Source organism: Scleropages formosus, chromosome 18 (assembly GCF_900964775.1).
Source record: "Scleropages formosus chromosome 18, fSclFor1.1, whole genome shotgun sequence".
Taxonomy (NCBI): domain Eukaryota; kingdom Metazoa; phylum Chordata; class Actinopteri; order Osteoglossiformes; family Osteoglossidae; genus Scleropages; species Scleropages formosus.
The window spans coordinates 12,834,085-12,854,736 of record NC_041823.1 but is presented as its reverse complement, the minus strand read 5'-3'; the positions used below and the strand labels follow the sequence as shown (position 1 = coordinate 12,854,736).

Sequence of the window (20,652 nt, the reverse complement as noted above, 5' to 3'; positions counted from 1 at the left end):
TGCTGTCACACTCCGGGCAACTTTGCTGTGTCACCCGGTCCGGCGTGTGAGCAGCTGCAGAGTCTGCGGCGACGCTTAAGCTTAACATGCGGAAAGTAGCACGTTACGTTACCAACAATGCACGACAAAAGTCTCTGCAGTTTGAGTTTAGCTTAATAAAAAAGAGAGAGGGCAGATTTTACACCATGCCGGCCCCAGTGTAAATAGGTAAGCGGTGTAAATTCATGAGGAAGCAGCCGCGAGTGCATCATCATCATGCTGCGTTGCCCAGCAGATACAGATCTCAGAGGGGGTGTTTAACTTGGGCGTGTTTTTCACGTTAGCATCCTTTATTTCCTCCAAATCCACGAGTTTGTACGCCACGTGAAATACTTTTAAATAACTTTGCTGATTTATATTGCATAGGGCCCTGAGGGGTACGCAGAAGTGTGCGCGGCACACAGTGACTAAACCCTCTGAGTGAGTTCAAAATTGAATTAAGGTCCCATATGTAAGGAGAAATTAGAATATATTGGTCAAAAAGATGCGTGTTGATTTTTTTTTTTTAACCTTGAAACACCATCACTTAGTCTGTGCCTAGTGTTTCTGTAGAACATATTAAAATTAAGATGCTCAATTGCGAGGCAAGATTTACTACATGTTTACACTGAACTGACGGCTTACACAGTCATTGCACTTAATTGTAGATGGGCTTGGCATTCATTAGAAAAGTAAGTGATTTCTACAGCTCTTGCTCAGTGCAGTTACAGAGAAAAAGGTGAGTAAAGGTACTTGGCAAACAAGTGCATGCAGCTGCGTTTTCCATACTTCCACAGCTGGACAAAATAACTGTGATGTGAACACAGGGCAAAATAACCTCTACCACTTGACATAAGTGTTCGTCTTTGCTCGTATGTAATTTTCCACTTTGTGCATTCGGGCATTTGTTTTGTAAAATATAGTGACCTTGAGTAAGAATGGTAACTTTGCTGAGATCATTGATGGGAAGTTGCAGGGTTATTGTTCTAGGACTGCGAGGGTGTTAAGCCATTTGTGGTTTCCAGATTCACTATCTATTGTTTCATCAACCACTGTTTAAATGCCTCTGTTTATTTAATGCTGTAAAATGACCTCAATTGCTTCTGAGACAATATTAGAAAAAAAAAATCCATAAAAGTAAACTTTGCAAACCACAAAAACAAAGTGTGTCTATCTATGCAGGATAGGAATTAGAAAAGCGAGTATTCTAGGATGTTACCAAGAAAAATAATTTTAAACAGTAAATACAGCGCAATTAGTTCCACATAGAAAATATCAAATAATGCAGAATCAGCTGCCACATTTAATGCATGTCATCATCAGCCCTGATGATGCGATTGCCAGGGCAGATTTTATTCAGACACCGACACCTAGCTTGTACTGTGCAACAATATTTCACTATAACCTGAGACTGGTGTTTTGGGTTTTTATGCAATTTTTTTTTTTCTTGACAGCAGTCATAATCACTCTTTGAACAATTTTGGACCTAATTATATATTTTGTCATGCACTTCGTTCTGTGAATTGTAATATTTCTTAAGATAGAGCAGGTACTCTGTCCCATCATACGTTAATATAACAATGTTAGGATAAAAAATGCTTAAAAAACTTGTTGACTGTTGCGGACGTTTTGAAGTGATTTCAGTACTTGATCCAATTGAGGTTAGCTGGCAAATCTAAGCAGTAGTGAATACAAGACAGTTTCTGTGTGGTCACTATGGCATGACATAGGGATGAGCCGGCATCCTTTTCTTGTTAGCAGCAGTCCCACTTCTTGTAATTGTTGTTTCACATCAAAGACTGTATACTGGCTGTGACCATTGCTGGTGCTTTCAGTTTTACTCTTTCTGTACAGTTTACTACAGTGTGTTACTCCAGGTTGCTGTAAATGCAAGTTGCACAAAAATGCTCATTAGCATGACATATGATCATATACAAACAGCCAGATTTAATGCCGGATGCAGACCTGATGTCAATTCTAAAAGTAGACCTACAGATGTGACCTAGAATAAAAGTGTAGAGGGTTTACTTGTCATCTCCTTGTGCTTTCTTTTCCAAAATACAACAATATTCCTAGTCCAAGGCACACACATTTCTGTTAATATCTATCTTAATAAGAGAATTTCTGTAAGCTTTTGTTACAAATTCCATTTTTTTATATACAACCTACATGTGAATCTGATTTCTAATAATTTCCTTAAGCTGTATGATGGCACAGATGATAGCATAAAGCAAGTTTACCTGAAAGTTTAATGTGAAATATTCGACTTGCTTTAACACATAATCCTTCATTTACTCTGCTACTAAGCAGTTTGAATACAGAACACTCCTCTTTACCTGGTGCCCCTAATTAGGTACCATTCAGCTTCAGTTGGTCTTTTCAGTGCGCCAAACTGAACGTGCCACCTTTCTCGTTATTGTCAGTAATTGTGGGAAATAAGACAGCTTTTCCAGGCTGTTAGAAACACCCAGGTGATCTCTGCCTCATTCTTCCTGGTCGTACTTTTGCATCACATTCCTACTTAATTGGCACTTAATTTGTCAGATCGCTCTCATTGGAGGTGAAGGAGGTGATACCCTGGGACTGCTAGCGTCACACTGCAATGTCTCTTGCTTATTACACGACACAGGACGTCAGGTGTGTGTAAGCGTACTTCTTCATGCACGCTAACAAACGACAATCGCCAGCACCAAAAGTAGTAAAATGATATGAAAATGTAAAAAAAAAAAAAAAAAAAAAAAAAAAAAAGGCATTAAATACAGAGTCGGAGCAGGGAAAACAACATTCACATGGCCCGACCCTCTGAGACCAATTAGACTGTACAGTACATCAATGATCCTCAGCACAGGAGTGGAGTGTCTGGCCGAAGTCAAATGACTGCCGCTCACAGAACAGATCCGCACTTGTTGGGCTCAGCGCAGTTTTTGTTTTCCATTACTTTGCCTCCACGTAGCGTACGACTGACAACGTGGACGTGGAATGTCCGCCGCCCAAACCTTGTCCGCGCACTTTCCGGGCCCTGCTGCTTTTTAAACCATTATCACAAAAGTTTCTTTTCAGGGTTAGAAAAGCTTCTTTGACAATTTACCGACTGCTGCTTCGAACAGCCTCGTTTATTGCTTTCGGGCCTCTTATGTATTGCAAGGGAAAACAGGAAGGCTGCTGATGTGAGACGTCAGTTTTGTTCTCAAGGTGAAGGTTCCACTGTAGGGTCTAGAGTTGAGGTCTTGCAGCATTCGCAGGTTCAGGAGGCGAAGGAAGAGAAGTGGAGAGGTTTTACCTCCATGCAGTCACCTGTTTGGAACCCCTGTTAGTGGGACCCGATATCCTAAGTGAAACGGCGAGAACTCTGCTCCCCTTGTCTCTCGTACAGATTCAGCAAAACGGCTAAATAACAGCTCAGCAAACAGTGAAATTATAGCTGATGTACAGTAAGACTAGTGTAAATACCTCTTTAACCCCCCAGTGAGCATATTTATTTAAACTGTCGCCAGTAAATAAGGGGCCTGTCTCCCTCTTAATGTGCAGTTATGCAGAGGTTCCATCTCAGTCCTGTTATGATTGCTAATAGTGGAGAAGGGAAAAAAATAGCCCTGTTTGGGAGTTTTTGATGGCAAGCTGTAACCAGTTTTAAAGCATCGGTTTCTTTATAAGAATTGTTTGTGCATTCCAAAGTTCTGAGTCAAAAATGTAAAGAGGGTGACAATTACACGTATGCCTGTAGATGGATCTTCACAGAAATCGGCACGCTGTATTTTTTAAGGCAAATTCATGTCATTAAATGCAAACATTTCGCAAACACCTGCCTTCGATTATAATATGTTGCATTAATACGAAACGCAGAGCGTGTTGTTTTATTTGGCGTGAATCTTGGTGATGTTGCCGTTACCGCACTGCGCCTTACGTTCTTCTGAATCCATGTGGTTTGCAGAAGCGATGGCAAATTTGCTTTTCATAAAATGGAAGGGTTTCACAAGAATGCCAAGTAAATTTTTTCATGGCAAGTCAGCATTAAAGTTACGCAACATCTAACAGTCATGCAGTTATTAAAGAAATACAAGTACACTTTTTAAATGCAAATATGAGTTTCCATATGGCTTTAACTTGTTCGAATTTGGAAAAAATATTTTTTCACAGCCACATAGCATTCAGTTTCTCTCAAAAGCCCATTGTTCTATATTTTTATGCTTGTCAGTGTCAGATCTGTGTAGGTTTTCCCAAATTCTTCCGGTAATGAAAGAAAGAGGGGACACAGCGCTTTGGAGGGATCTGCATCCTGGGTTTTTTTTTTTTTTTTTTTTTTTTTTACTTTGTGAAGATCAGTTTGTAATTCCCACCCACGCATTCCAATAAAACGATTTTAACAGCTGTCCGCCTTTGTTGCTCTGGTAGCTGTACCCCTCTTCCATCGGTACTCTTCATGTGCACGCACGCACACACTCCATCTCTCTTGCTTGTACCGCTTGTCTCTTCTAGCTATGGCAGTGTAAAATAAATCATTCAGACCTCTTTTTTTAGTACTTTCTTTTTAAAGGGATCAGGCAATTTAAATGGAAACGTTTCCACTGGAAATGGAACGCTTAGCGGTTAATGTATTCTGGGTAGCGGATCTTCCAAGTTCCACCTGATCAAGCTGTCACGGGGGGGGGGGTCTTCACTTAAAATGTACAGAACATACTTCATGAGAAGCTTCTATTATGGTGTGTGTGCGTGTGTGTGTAAGGGCTGTTTTCTTGTGTCGGTTTTTTTCAGCATCTCGGTATTGCTAACACCCGCCCCTCTCTGCCCCCATATGTGTAGCACGGCGCAAGACGTGTACTGTACGTTTCACTCTCTGTGTACATAACTCAACATTGTACATTTCCGTCTCGAGACGTCGTGCCGCCCCTCGCTGCAAAAGGCAACCAGTGCAAGAGGGCAAACGTTGAAATCCACTCATTCTGACAGCGCACGCCTTTTCTGGCTTTGCGTTCCGTGAAGCATGCGGCGAAGCAACAAATGACACAGAAACACAGTAAATATCGCAACGGGGCACGGTAGCGGGTATCCGTAGGTATTAGTGTGTTCGGCGTACTGCCGAGTACGTAAAGGAAGTCTGCTTCTTTTCACAACGGGGACGTTTTGGGGAGAGGCCCGATTAACGGCGTGCGGACAGCACCGTCACGTAGATGCGTTCACGTCTATGACAAATACGCGTGTGGTTAACTTCAGCAAACAAATGCGCAGCTATTAGATTCTTCTTGGGCACGATGTCTTCAGCTACACGAATACCACATACGAGCGCTGCGTAATTACAGCACGGGCGCTCCGTTCCCTTCTCCGCGTCTCTTCGGTTACGATGGGAGCGCCGACGTAACGGTCCATCGCACCGTTCGCGGCGGGGTAGCGGCCCACGCTCTCTAACCAGAGGGGTGGCGGGGGGCTCGTTGTTGCCTCCTCTCCGTGTTGAAGAGAGGCTTCCGAAAGGTGAGGTGTGACATTCGGCAAATTGTTAATCGCCCCGTTGGCCGCAGGGTGTTCCACTGACACCGCCGGCACGGTGTCGTGTCAACGCCGTGGAGGTGCTTCTTTCTGGTGTTTTCGCACAAAGGACAAGGCAGGCAGAAAAATGTTGAGCGTCTTTTCGGAGAAACGCAATCCGACCTCGCTCACGGTATTAATAGCCGATATGTTGCGATCCACGAGGTAGAAATTACGGCGGTAATTATTTAATCATGTGACGCTGCCCTGCACCAGTGACAGAAAAGCAATTTTCTGGGCACTGAAACCAATGTTTGTTGATTGCGATGCGGGTAATACATTTTATAATTAAATAAAAGCGAGAGGAACAAACGAGCTGCGAGCTGATAAAGAATCTCCTCAACACACCCAAGATTGTGACGGAAAATTGGTTTTACATCATTAATTACATCAGTTTTCTGCAGGCGGAGCTTGAAAGGAACACAGGGTGTGTTTTTGTTTATCCCTTTTCCACCAAGGTTATCATCAAAAAGATGGCCTTAAGACCGGGTGTCCTTTTCGAGAGCATAAGTGCAAACCCGGTGCAGAAGATCAGTCCTACACACACATCCGGAAACCGCAGGCGTACAACTACATCATGCACATCATTGGCCTGCACGCAGCGGGGGCCGTCGGAGTGCAGTTCCGCTCCGTAAAAGAAAATATTACCCGCAGTAATGCGTAACTGCAAATCACCGTTGTTTATTTATGTCTCTAGGTGTAGTGTAAGTACAGCAAACATCTCCATAAAACCCTGCCCATAAACGACTGGAAGGGGAGAAAACTAACTGCCCGGTATTGTGGTTGGTAATCATACAGCGAGTTCCACACTCTGTGCAGTCCTTCATATTAATTGATATTTGTGGAAACACGGCATCGCAGGCACTCCTTCAAGTGGAGTTTTGAAAAGGTTCCGTTGTGCAAGAACGAACCACAAGGTACGTATGCGCTGAAAGGTCAGGCTATTTAGCGAGAAGTGCTGGCGCTCTGACGGTTAACAATGAGAAGTGTTTGTGCTGTATACTGGAGCGTACCGGCCCTATTCAAGCAAGTGTGTGTGTGTGTGTGTGTGTGTGTGTGTGTGTGTGTGTGTGTGTGGGGGGGGGGGGGGGGGATTTGAGGGGAAAGGTAAATATCCAAATTAAAAATAAGAGTTAATTGTTAATTTTACTAGCTTAATATGGAAAACTGCAATGTTTTACAAATCAGTAATCACAAAAAAAAAAAAAAAAACTAACACAGGAAATCTTGCCATATAATTCGAGAGCTCATATTAATAAATTTAAATGTACTAAAACACTGACATAATTACCTATAATACTTATTTTGTACAACGAGTCAAAGCGGGGCATATCATCCAAGGGTTGAACCGTAATAAGAAAAATTAAAAGAAGAAAGTTTACCTAAATGCCATCCCCGTTCTGCCTATATGTGACACAAAACAGAACAGAGCAATGGATTAAAATTAACAACTAATTTTGCAGGAATTGTCCATCACCTCATTATTTTAAATGCATTTTCAGATCCAGTGCTCCAGATGAGCAATGTGGAAATCCAACATTTTATTTACAAAAAATTGACAGTCAAACTCATTCCTGTCATGTGAAAATATTTCATGTATTTTTGCACCGATCACACGGCATGAAAACGAGATTGACAACTATGGCCTGTTCTGTTTTGAAAGCCCTTCACTGCATACAGAGGAACTTCAGTATTAATCCAACAGCTCTGAAAGCACATTAAACATCCCAAATAAATAGAACATAAAAGAATTATAATAAAAATCCGACTGACCCATACCATAGTCGTTGCTGATATGTGTATAGTACATACACTGGTACATCCACAAAAGTGATTCATCTCTTTATTATTCACAGTGTCGTTTTCACAATTCACAGCTACATCTATCAAAGATGCATCGTATAAACAGATTTGTGAAAAATGACTTTGCACTGAAATTGCTGTCTCACAAATAGTGGTCAGTGTTATTAGATCACTCATGAATTATTTTGCCTTGACCTGTTAAATTGCGATGAAATTAGCCTTCTTGTGGAATAACTGTCCAGCCTCTTGTAAAGGTGTGTTTCCTTTATTAACCTCTAATGTGTTATATTTAAGGAAACAGTATTAAACCTAACTATTTTTCTAAACGCAAAGATATTTACACCCTTCGTAAACATAGGTGTCTCAAAAATTTTCTGCAAAATGGAACAATAAAATGAAATTCACTATCAGAAACACAGATCCGGCATGTTGCATTTACCACAATTGTACTGCATTAGTAATACACCTGGAAAGTGCTTCTGTGAAGCATCGTGCAAAACAGCACAGATGTTTCCGACTTTTACCATCTTACACACAGTTAGTTATTCTTAACTGCATCAGTGCAGCAAGAGATCCCATCTCCTCGGTTCACTGTTCAGTGTATTGGGTGCTATACTTATACCTTTGTCTAAAACACCGAAGCAGTAGGAAATGTCATTGTTGTCACCAAAAATACACTTAGCTTGAAACCATTTGAAACAGGCAAATACTGGGTAGAGGATGAGGCCTGAAACCATTTAAAACTTCAATTAATTATTTTACGCTAACTATGGTGATTAATGATTCCCGTTATATCCCCAGGGGCGTGTCTGTGCATCATACAGTCTTGCAGCATCATAGTTAAGTTGAGCATTTGCTAAAGTTTGTATTAAAAATTATTACCGCCATCCTCATACTGCACAGTAAACGCTTGCTGTTCTGCAAAATACGATGGACACCTGTACCTCTTGCAGAGCCAGTGGTGTATGGAAAACGTCATAATGTGATGCAACAATAAGAATCCGCACGGGACCATGCAAAGGCAGCGGAGGTCTCGCAGGTGTGTGTTAGATGTACACCGTGCGTCTCACACCCGTTCAGTGTAGCACACCTCCGTTGTAGTTCACTCTTTGGGGCAGTAGGCGGCAGCAGTGAGGTCAGGTGATGGTCTGCCCAGCTCTGCTGGCCTTTGGCTCATTTACAGAAAATGTCTTAATACTCTTTTCTGTTTCATTTTTCCCACACTTGCACTGTAACTGAAATGCGTGCATGTATTGGGCGAGATAAGCACAAACACAACAGTGAGGCAGGAAAACTAAGGCTGTGTTTGTGCCTATGCCTCTCGCTTAGCTAACGAACATTCGTAAATATGTGAACTAAACTCGGGATTGCCTGATTGAAATAACCCTGACTATTTTCCCTATATTTATGAAAATTATCCAGCTAATGGGATTTATCCTACTTGGTGAAATACCCTGCTGGTCCCAAGCCTGGACATTGGAAATTCACAGAGAACACCGCATCAGTGGCTACCTGATTTCATCATTTTAAAACATCTCAACAAAGTGCATATTATTTCGTTTGCTATTAAAAGGGCTAATCAGTACTTAAAAGGAAGAGCAACTGAAATGTTATCAGTAGCATGGAAAGTGGTTCTCATTTTCATTGTTTCCCCTCACACAGTGGAACAGCCAAACGGAATTATTCCAACACACTATTGATACACCAGTGTGGCCATTGGCGATTAAAAAAGAGAATATATAGGAAACATAATGTCTTTATTTGGCTTTTATATTTGGGTGACATGTGTCATGTCATATTCCTATCCTTGGAGCTGCAACTTTTGTATATTTACATATACATTTATATTAGCAGGTCAGATAATTATATAATTATAATAATTATATATTAGGTTAGATATTTTAGTTGTGTGGCAGTTGTTTTCATCCATACCTCAGTCAAATCCCAAATGCAGCTGTTTAACATTTTTAATTTGTGCTTAGCTTGCTGGTGAAAGTTTCAGTCATCCAAACGACAGGTTGTACATACTGCATCACTTGCTACAAATTCAGATCCATTACTTGTTAATCACATAGGTTTAGGCTTTGAAATGTCTCCTCAACATATTACATCTAATGTGCCTTAGCTGCGCGCTTAAGGTCATACTCAAAAATGGAAATGTTTATCTATTTTTATACACATAATGGTTTCATTTAATGAGAAAATTGTGTTATTCCAAGAATACGTGTATCTTTTTTTTCCATACTACCTTATTGAGAGCTGCTTTTAAAAAGCAGTGAACTCCATCATTGGTGTACACTTTAAAGCAACAGTAAATGGTAAGCCTCCTTTTGCTCTTCTGTAACTTTATCCTTTTATCTTTAGGTGTTGTTCCATTAGTTAACTGCATGCATTTAAAGTGGTTTGTTTGCACTGTTTGAAGAAAACATTGACCTGAAAAGGGTACTTATTGGCTTTCTAGTATTAATTACTGGTATATCAATACATTTAATAACATACATCTGTATGTGTGCTTTTGGTTAAACATTGGTTTCTTTGAATAACAGAATCAGATTTACTTTAGTAGTATGAAGATGTGTTTATAATGCATTTTTTTCTGCACGTCACATTCTGTGGAAAAAAAAAAAAAAAGAAGCCAAAACAGAACACCTTTGTCTTTTAATATTATATGCTTAACATGTTCCTAGCTTGGTTTCCTCTGTTTTGTCGGTTTCCTGTTTTGATGTTTTCAACTGATGTTCTGAAGTGGTTTGTTTTCATGTTTATAACACACTTAATTTTATTAGCGCACCCTGGTTTCTCATATGCTGTGTTTGCATTTTCCTCAGGTGTTTTTTTCTTTTTTCATGTCAAGATACATATGTCTTTAAATCTTTGAATTTGTTACTGTGGTACATTTGCAATTACTTTTAATGGCAGCTTTTTTTTTTTCCCTGCTGAGAAAGACTCTGCAGCCACCTTGTTTACCCAAGCATATGTTTAATAATACCAGTATTGCCCAGCATTCTCCCTGAAGAATAATAATTCCAAGCCTTGCTGATTCAAAGAGGACATATGATAATCTTTTATTCATTACAGAACAGACATTGCAGAAAACTGCAGTTAAATGTAGAAAGTGCCTAAAAATAAGGCAATTTTGGGAAGTTGAAGAAATGCGATGTCTTCCTATCAGGATGCAGTCCTCGCACCCTGTTGAGGATGTGGGCTGGGTCTTGCCCCTGCCCCTGTCCCTGTCCCACCCCTGTCCTACCCTCCCCCAGCTCTCTGTTCTCAGGGTCATGTCAGTGTCATTCATGTTGTGGTCAGGCGCTAGCAGATCTGATATTCCATCTGCAAATAATAAGTCCCCACCCCCCCCAGGGCAGTTGTGTGTTGCAAGCCCCCTCCTCATCACCTATGACAGCACCTCGCCTTGTGTGAGCAGCATGTGTTATTATTAATTCCCATATCCAAGCCTATTCTGAAAATCCATTCACCCACAGCCCCCTTTGCCTGCCATATGGCGCATGCTTTTTGTAATAAGCAACATTAAATTCTGCACATTTACAGAAAACGCTTCCCATCTTCCACCATCCCCCTCTCTCTCTCTTTCTCTCACACACACACACACACACACACACACACAGCAGGCCATAGTTCAAACTAGTTGTGTGACATAACGTTATATAGAAGGGTCCACTTAGCGATGCGCACTGACTTGTCAGCAACACTTGTGCGTTGAGGGGAACATGAAAAACTTGAGGCGCGCGAGTGCGGCTCCCACGATCAGCTGGCTGAGCGCTCTGACGTAGAACAATGTAGTCCACTTTGCTGGGGATGCGCTGCCCTGCGCTCCCGCCGCGCTCCGGAAGCGCCACGCAAATAGCCCGTGCGGCCGTAAATTCGCATCCCCGAAATGGAGCAGCGCGGGCGGGCTCGTTGCCACAATGCGAGTGTGTGTGTGTGTGTGTGTGTGTGTGTGTGTTCCCTGCGTCTACACACTCCGTGTGCGTGAATGCACTGGCCGCCGTGCGTGTGTTATCCAGTAATAAATGCAGAACCGCCTCACTCTAATCAAGCTGATTAAAAATTCCTGCGCGCCCCGCCGGAAACAGCTCCGTTTTTCTTCTCCCCTTCTCTTTCCTCCACCTTTTTTTCCTTCTTTTTCCACTTATGTTTTGGCTCCCTTTTTCCGGCAGGACTCGAAATGTACTGGGACCGAGAGCCCGCTGTCCGGGGTGTTATTTTCTGCTGAAGCGGGGAGAGAGACAGAGGGGGAAAAAAAAAAGAGGAGCGGAGCTCCGGCAGCGCAGCGCCAGCGAGGGGAGTGATGAGTCAATGCAACTAATAATTTAATGGGGACACGGAGCGGGGAAGGGAGAGAGGGGAGCGCAGCGCCGTCCGGACACAAATAAAAGCCCCCGAAAGCCTGCGAACGCACGCAGCGGCCATGCACAGCACCTGATCCCTTTCCGACGCCGGAAACTCACACAAAATACGGACTTTTGAATGTGTGATTGTTATTTTTGCCCAGTGGCCGCACAGGAGCGTCGCGATGAACAGGCAGCTCGTCCGCGCCTCGTTTTCCTCCCGGACCGAGGAGGAGGAGAGCGAAAGGCGAAACTGAACGCGCCGCTCGCCGGAGCTTCGTTCGTCCTCTTCTTCTTCCTCTCTTGTTTTTCGAGCCGCACGGCCGCGCATGTAGCTAGAGAAGATGCCGAGGGGCTGGTAGCGGGGCTCGCTCGGCGTGCGGGCTCTGCGGACTTTGCGGGGACGGTCGGTCGCTGCGGCTTCTTCAGCCGGGAGCCGTTTTCGTGCTGGATGTACCGGCGGTGTGAACTGCGCGCAGCCTGCCGCCGCCGTCCGGACACTTTCCCCCCACCTCCCTTTTCTGCCCTCCTCACTTTATTTTGCTCTATGTAAACGTGGCGAGCTTTAAATCAGCGCCAGTGTCAGTGAGCGGTTTAATTGCATGTTGCGTTATCTATGCGATATATTATATATATGATAATCGGTCGCTCAGCCGTGGAGACGGCTGGCCGCGGAGCCCAACTACTTCTCACCTGCGCTCTTTTCGCTTTTCCTTCCCCACGCGTATTTTTTTTTTTTCTTTGCCTTTCTGCTATTAAAAAAAAAAAAAAAATCGCTGTCATCGAGCGGCACTTCTTGGTTTGTGCTGTCGCGGCAGCCCGAAGAACTTTAGACTTCAGTGTGTTTTTGTTCGCCTCGCTCTCGCCGAGAAGTTGGAGACGGCGCTGCTGACCGCTGACTTGATGCGCTCGCGAGCCGCAGGTTGGTCTCGCGCGCACCTGAGGCGCCTCTCCTCACCTGGACCTCCGCGATCACAGCGCGCGCCTGCCCGCCTCTGGCACCTCGCCGCCGCCTCTCCTCCGCTTCTCTAATAAGCCTACATCATCATCATCATCATCATCAGCAGCAGCTTCTGTGTCACATACCGTGGACGTGCATGTTGTGTGTTTCTGCTGTGCGAGTGTGTGCGCGTGCTTGTCAGCACAGACCTGGCTTGAATTTTCTTTATTTTATTAATTTTTTTGGAAAAAAGTGTGTGAAAGGTTTTAAGTCGGCTGAGGTCAGGTGTGTACTTGCAGGCCAGGGACACGGTTGTGAATAAGATGTATGTGTTGTGCCTTGTGTTTTTTTTTTTTTTTTTTTTTTTTTTTTTTTTTTTTTTCCTTTCCACTGTTTGTAAATGTTGCAAGCAAGGTTGTTAATTCCAGTGAAAGGTAAAGCAAACCTTTGTTTGCTCTGTTGCACCGCAGACACCGTGCATTCTACACCTTTCAAGTTCATTTACTCAACAGGTCTGACTTTTTCCACCACCTGGCATGAGAGCAGTAGCGGGGGGGGGGGGACGACAACATTTTCTGCATCTGCAAGTGGAACTCTGTCATGTTGTGTGTACACACTGTATGTGTCACTGCACGCAATACACCCTCAGACCATTTGCTCAGATTACATTGCATCTGCAGTGATGCTATGTGCTGGTGTCAGAGGTCAGGCAACTGTATTTGTGTGTGTGTGTGTGTGTGTGTGTGTGTGTGTGTGTGTGTGTTTCCTCTTAAAGCTCTGAGTACTAACAGCAACACTACTCAACTATGCCCTGTATAGAACTGCCCTTAGAAAGCCAGTTTCTTTTACTAATTTCATGCATTGGGGAGGAAAAATTATTACATAAAATGTTTATTTCCTTTAAAAAAAAAAAAAAACATCTTTTTACCCCCACCTTTCTCCACTCAGCCTTACTAGGGCTATAGCTAATACACATGATTGTGTGCAAGTAACGATTTTAAGGTTTAATGTGCTGTCTAATGTGGTAAAATTGCAGTGGAGTGGAATCTTGTGCAAATTAATGTGTTTGCATAAATATTGTCTTGTTTCCTGACCACATGGGAATCAGTTCTGGGACAAGCATACATAATACATGGCCTTATAAAAGGGATTGTGACGATGGCAGTAACACTGCAATTGCGAAGGAAGAGGGGTGAGGGGGGACAGGTTTCACACATCAAATAATTATCAACGCAGTAGGTATTTTTGAATAGTTCAGATGTGATGTTTTCACTTTTTAAAATAATTGGCAGCATATGTAGTTGTAGATGTTTCAATCAAATGACAATTCATAGACGGATAAATTAATATCCTTCAGATGATTAGTATTAGTCAAAACAACTCTGTACACTTGAATGGCTTTTAAACAAGCAGATTTATTTCTCTTGCTTTGTGCATGCGCATACAATACACATACATTGTGGCACATTCTCTGCAGTAATATGTTGAATGTTTAATAATAGTTTTTAGCAATGCACTTGTAAAGCAGAGTATTTTACTCAGTCGTAGGTTTCTTTGAACTTTTTTAATGACTTTGTTTTGGGCTACCTATATTGTTGCTGGAGGTCAGGCCCAAGGCATAAGAGGTCAGATTTTTTTTAACCTTTTATTTAGCAAAAAACTATATTTGAAAAGAATCTGGCTGTAAACTGATCTGCTTAACATGTTTAAACGTTCTCCTTGTTTTAAAATTTGCAGGTGACCGTGAGCAGTGGTGCTGAGTATGATGGACCATCTCAGTGAAGCGTGCCTGGGGAAGGAAAATTGTGACCTGTCCAGCAGCATAGGGGACCCCAAAGGGCCCCCCGCTAAGATCGCACGGCTGGAGCAGAATGGGAGCCCCCTGGGAAGGGCCCGTCTCGGGAGCACAGGGGCCAAGATGTCAGGAGTTCCCCTCAAACCCTCAGGACACATCCTGAAGACCTGCCACAAGAAAGGTAACCCACAGCATGTAAGGGGGGCATGCATGTGGTTTCCGTGTATGGCTGCAGTGATTTATGCGTGGTGTTCTAATCACCTTGAACATATTTAAAGGGTGTACTGCGGGTTAACGGTATATGTATTAGAAAAAGGACTAGACTGCACTTTTGTACCCTATTCCACTAGCCACCTTTTACAAAGATATCTTCAGAAAAATTCACCTGTCTTGGCCTTTTGCTGTATCATAGTTTTTCTCTACCAGGTGTTTTCCAGAGAAATGTGTAGTCCTCAGAACAGTATGACTCTTTAGCTGTTCTTGTTGTTAATGTGCCATTTTCTTTTTGTGTACTTTGATTAGTTTTATTGGAAAGGATATAAGTAATTTAGATGTGTGGTGTATGATTATGAGACTGTTCTTTTGTATGACTGTTCTTTTTCTTGGAGAGAGAAGATTTTGCTAGTGATGCTATTTTTGTGGCTCTTTTAACTGTTCTTTTAGCTGACGCTTCAGTTGCGTTTTCCTTTCTTTCAGAAAGTTTCAGTTTACTCTGATTTGTTGTTTTCCATATGAAATTTCTTAGTGAAAACATAATATTTTGAAAATCCCACACATCAGTGTTTGCTGAACTTCACAGCAGTATGCATTGCGTGAGCGAAACCACATTTACCATAGCCTGTGTTTTTTTTTTTTTTTTTTTTCTTTCCATTGGTTGAAAACAAAGCGTATATTGATTCTGAAATGAACCTACACAGCAGTCTTTATTGTTGGATCTGTATCTATTAAAAACGGAAAGGCAGTGCTTCAGCACATTCCTTGGCATCTGGTCCCTATTTATTGATTGTTTGCCAGGAATGTTTGGGTCTTAAGAAAGCGGGGCTGAGAACATTAAAACAATTTATTGCAGCTCCTCAAACAGAGTGCACTAATTGTTAGCTCTAGATTGGTGAGGGAATAGTATTAAACAAGAAGAAAAAAAAAAAAAAGACTATTCTTTTGTCAAAGTTTTAAGTCTACAACGGAGCATTTTAATGTGGTGGTATTATGTGATATTTGCGAAGCAAAAGCCCAACACCATGACCATTTTAGTTGAGGGTTTTGTGGACTTCCTTTCTTATATTAGCAGCAACACTGTTTGCAGAGACACTTAAACCTTTGGGGATGTTTGGTTGCTTTGCTGCTTCTTCCAAAGCACATTGTGAAGGTTGTCAAGAACTGTTAATAGGGACGCTCTGCTGGGATCTCTGCGGCTTTACAGCATATCCTTGCCTTTCGCGTTAAGAAACGTGGTGCCGGGTGCTCGTAGGTTGTGCTTTTCCATGTTATGTACCGGAATGGTGATGTAAAAAATTTCATTTGGTGTTTTAAGATCTGCTGTAGTAGACCCGGTCTTTGGTAGTGACTGGAGTCCCCGTTCTTTGGTTTATAGGGCTGAATTATGTGCCTAATAAAGGTTACAATAATAGTAATAATCACTATAGGAAAAAGAACACTTATCGTCTTTAAGGAGAGCACAGGTAGTGCTTTTGCTTGATGTTTTCACGTTACGATATGCCAAGAAAGGCTGTTCTGTTAGTGCGGGCATCCATATGGATGCATGCATCGGTTTCGATACGGTCAGTTTTATCGGCAGGTCGTCCGCCTCACGCGTCGCTTCTTCCGCACTGTGCGTCTCCCCAGGCAACATGCTTCCCGTATTCTGCGTGGTGGAGCACTACGAGAGCCCCATCGAGTTCGACAGCAAGGAGGAGCATGCCGAGTTCGTGCTCGTCCGCAAGGATATGCTCTTCAACCAGCTCATCGAGATGGCCCTGCTCTCGCTGGGCTACTCCCACAGCTCGGCCGCACAGGCCAAAGGTACGCGCACCGAGAAAGCTGCCCCGAATCCACTTCCTGCACTGGGGCGCCGAGTAAATAATAGCAGTAATAGGAATATCGGATCGCGATTATGACGATAATTTTTTATGTGGCACAATTTATAATCCTTGTCCACTTTATTTTGCATGACAGCTTTTGATAGTTGCTTCAAAATGTCCAGCTGTTTAAAAGCGGTAGAAATTTAAAATGCTTTGAGTAAAAGTTTTGAGTAACCAGTAAAGTAGTAAAATGTGGTTTATTTAGACTTGCTTATTTGTAATTAACCATAATGGTTATCTGTTTACTGATAGCACTCTAGAAGTGGTGTAGATGTGCATCTTGGGTGCTGTTCACACACACCTTTGGCTCTTTATGGTAATCGTGCTCTACGCCAATGGAAATGGCTCGTGTTTGGTCTGTCCCGTTCAGGTCTGATCCAGGTGGGCAAGTGGAACCCCGTGCCCCTCTCGTACGTGACGGACGCTCCGGACGCCACGGTGGCAGACATGCTACAGGACGTCTATCACGTGGTCACGCTAAAAATCCAGCTGCACAGGTGAGTCGCGGCCCAACGGAACGCCGGTCGCTCAGGTCACGGTTTCCAGCTGGCCGGTTCCAGCCCGCTCGCGCTCGGAACCGGCGTGGCGCATCGCAGCATCCGTGCGTACTCACGTGCGCGGACGCTCCCGCGTCACGTTTGTCCGCAGCCTGGCGCTGCCGTTCGGTTACTGCTCTTCACTTAGCGCGCACAGGGCGATGAGAAGGCGCTCGCTCGCTCTCTCTTTGGCTCCCCCCCCCCCCCCTTCCTCTGGAGCACACACCAGTCAGGAGACGGGAGGCTGTTTATTTCCAGTCCACCAGCGCTCATACACAGATAGCTGTCGCTCTCCACCGCTCTCTCCCCCGGAGGCACCGAGGCAACTACGCACTTTAAGGTGTTCCTGCCAGAACCTCTTCCTCAGCCGGGTGCACGTTTGCGTGCGTGTGTCTGCGCCCTTGTGTGTTTTTCACTATGTATGCTTCCATACTAATAAATCCTGTGGGTTGTACGCAGCTCTCGGGAGAGCACAGGTAGTGCTTCGCTTTGTCCTCTTGTATTAGCACGGTTACGTGACGACACGTTGTTTTCGCAGCTGTTTAGAATTTTATCATTGGCCGTTCTGTAGGCAGCGGGAATTATGTTGCGGCATGTTTCGCACTGTATGCATCTGATAGCTTCGGTGGAAATTATTGAGGCCATTTGAAAGACATTCACGCAATATCTATGTATGGTTGTGCACGCAACGTTGTTTTTCCGAATCTAGGCAGTAACACCTTAAATTGTTTCACCAAGCACATCACGCAGGAAGGTAGAAGTAACATGAAATAATAGTCGCCGCATGCAGCTGATGTATAATTCATGCATCAATACAGCAGATGTGTTGTATAAAGTAATTAACTAATCAGAACAATCAGGAGAGAGGGAGAGAGAGCAATCTCCAGATGCATCTGCTTGATGCGCCAAATGAAATCTGTCTGTCTTAGAGGAGAGCTTGCAGCCGAGAGGCAAGGCCTTGTGCTCCATTTCCCCCGACACGCACATCCCCCAGTCCCTGTCTGCACCTTCATCTTCCTAACCCCGTGTGTTCTCTCCGCTCACAGTTGTCCTAAACTGGAAGACTTGCCTCCAGAGCAGTGGACCCACTCTACAGTAAGAAATGCCCTCAAGGAGTTACTGAAAGACATGAACCAGAGCTCTCTGGCAAAAGAATGTCCCTTATCACAGGTGCTGGAGCCTTCCGGAAATCCCGTACGGACCACCATGTCCCTTTTTCAAATGCCCAGAGTTTGGTACAATGGAAGTGGGGAGAATTGCGGTGGAAATCAAAGCCTATTGTCATCCTGGTACTGCACACGAAAACACGTCGTATAGCTTTGCTGTGGTACATTGTTTATGAAAATGGCTCATTGTCACGGCCAATGTAATTTTTTTGAAAATTTGGAGGCGTTTGTGTTTTCTTCCGAAATTTTTAAGTCTTGATGTTTAGTCCACCCTGGCGGCGTATTTATTTTAGCGCTCTAATTAAATATGAAATTGAAGTACTGTTGCGAGTACTGCGCGATTCCTTCTTAAAATGCACGATGGAAGCTGCTGTACGTTCGTATTTAAGGACAGAATCGTCCAAGCTCTGAAGAACTTCCATTTGTATCAGAAAGGGGATGTAGTCAGGTGAGGCCTCACATCTGCTCGTGGCTCATCAGGCAACGTTTCTCTTTTCAAAAAGGCCTTCTCAAGAGGCCGTACCCAGCGCCTGAAACAGACAACCCGCCCCGCCCATCTTTCACCGACTCCCTGCACCATCGGTCCTCACCTCACCTCACCTCGTACTGGCGCTGACTGTAACCTTAACGCTTTTACATGGTCTCTGAAAGTAACACGTCTTCCCCTTTGTATTGTGGCTGCACCTCTGACTGATCGCTGTGTCTTTGAATGCGGTCGCTCAACTGACATGGACTTAGAGAGAATTTGGCCCGCTCGTGGAGTCCAGGGGTCTGCAGGTGAGCTGCTGCGGGGGTCCCAGAGCTACTGCACACCAAAAATGGATGGTGGGCGAGAGGAAGGGCTGTTTGAAGGTATGGATGATTGACACCTCTTATTGGATTAGGGTGTCCTTGACATTCAGGTTCTTAATCCTTTGAATGCGAGGTTCACAAACTGAATCGACCGCAGAATTACCCCATATTTGAACAGGCATTAAAGGGGAGATCTAGAGTATAGCGTCTTTGTCTCTAGTCGTGTTGTACTTCTGGGGTTTTTTTTTTTCTTTTAATTCTGCTAGATTCCAGTTTTTTTCTATTTGTCCTGCAGAGAGCTCAAGTGCTTTTGAAGTGGGGGGAGAGTCCAGTGAGCCGTGTTGCTCGTTGTACGATATCTTTCAACTGTTTATAATTTCGCTTATTAATGTTGTTTGGCAACGGCGTCGGGGGGGCGTTACTTGCCCAACTTGTTTTTTTATTATTATTATTATTATTATTATTTTGTTCTCAAGGCTCGTCTCTGTCCTTTCTCTAGGTGTACATTTTGCTCTGTGATGAAGCTTAACCCCTGTCGTCTTTGAAACTGCAACAACAAAAGAACCCCCCCAGTCACCCCCCACCCGCACCCACCCAGCCGGAGCCCCTGAAAGAGCAGCTGTTTAGTTGCGTAGCAGCAAATAGCCATCAAAAGCCATTTCTGTGGGCCACGCTCAGGAGCTGTCACAGGCTAAAGGAATGGTGTTGTTTTTTTTTTTTTTTTTTTTTTTTTAAACCCCCCAGTTGGTGTCAAAAGAGGCTGTAATTAAGATGTGATAAAAGGGGGCTACTAACCCGTCTCTCGAGCACAATGGGCGTGAGGTATTTGGTGGCCCGTGTGAGGGCCTGTACGGAGAGGGAGGGAGGGAGCGAGAGAGAGAGAGAGAGAGAGAGAGGGGGGGGGGGGGCGGCGAATGAGCAGCAGGATGATCTAAGCATCTTTGCTAACCTCGTGGAGATGGGTCTGGCTGATTACTGTATTTGTAAAACTTCCTGTTCAAATTGCTACCTTTTAAAGGGCCCCTGCTTCGTCGGCCCTACCTGTTGACGGCTCCGGCTTCCTACTCTAACCAGCATTTAGTTTTCCCTGGTTTGTGGAACATTAGTGGCAGTACAGGACCTCAGGAGAAGGAGGGTGTGGGGGGGGGGGGGGTGATGTATTGCAATGGATGCATGATTAATGAATTACATTTATTGCAACATCTGTGTCAAGATGGTAGAATAGAGGACTCTATGGTGGACCCTGCTGAGCGCTGTTACCAAGCTATATTCCTGGTAATAGCGGTAATTATGGTGCTGATTTTTCCAGAACACAGATTTTTTTTTAATAATTGTTAAAAAAAAAAAAAACAACAAAAAAACTCCAGACCTGGTTTCTGGTTTAATGAAAAATGTCTGAAACCTTTTTGTCCGTAAATGATTACTTTTCTGTATCCAAGTTTACTTTTGTCCGAAAACCCTCAGCAGTGATTGTCATTGCAAACGGCTCAATTGAAACATCGCTGTTGCGCGCAGCCGAGTGACGCCGAAGCTCCGGTGCAGGCCGGGAAGGGCTGCGACGCATCGCTCCCCGATGGGATCCTCCCGTTTAAGCGCAATGACCAGAATGAAGCCCGGCAGTTTGTTTGCCGTTTCCGAGCGCCGCGTGTTGAACG

The 20,652-nt window shown here is 43.8% G+C and overlaps 1 protein-coding gene across 4 annotated transcripts in view; it reads left to right on the top strand.

Annotated features, from left to right (window-relative positions):
* The window catches only part of satb1b (SATB homeobox 1b), a 45,202-nt gene that overhangs the window by 479 nt on the left and 24,071 nt on the right, over positions 1-20,652 (top strand). For 2 of the 4 annotated variants that reach the window (XM_018740739.1, XM_018740735.1), the window contains exons 2-5: positions 14,368-14,606; positions 16,268-16,444; positions 16,874-17,000; positions 18,086-18,209. In XM_018740739.1, the coding sequence (XP_018596255.1) occupies positions 14,393-14,606; positions 16,268-16,444; positions 16,874-17,000; positions 18,086-18,209 (642 nt within the window). In that variant the 5' untranslated portion in view covers positions 14,368-14,392. Of the gene's footprint in view, positions 1-12,423; positions 12,613-14,367; positions 14,607-16,267; positions 16,445-16,873; positions 17,001-18,085; positions 18,210-20,652 lie in introns of those variants that run through there. The other 2 variants (XM_018740737.2, XM_018740738.1) reach the window with 2 other exon arrangements.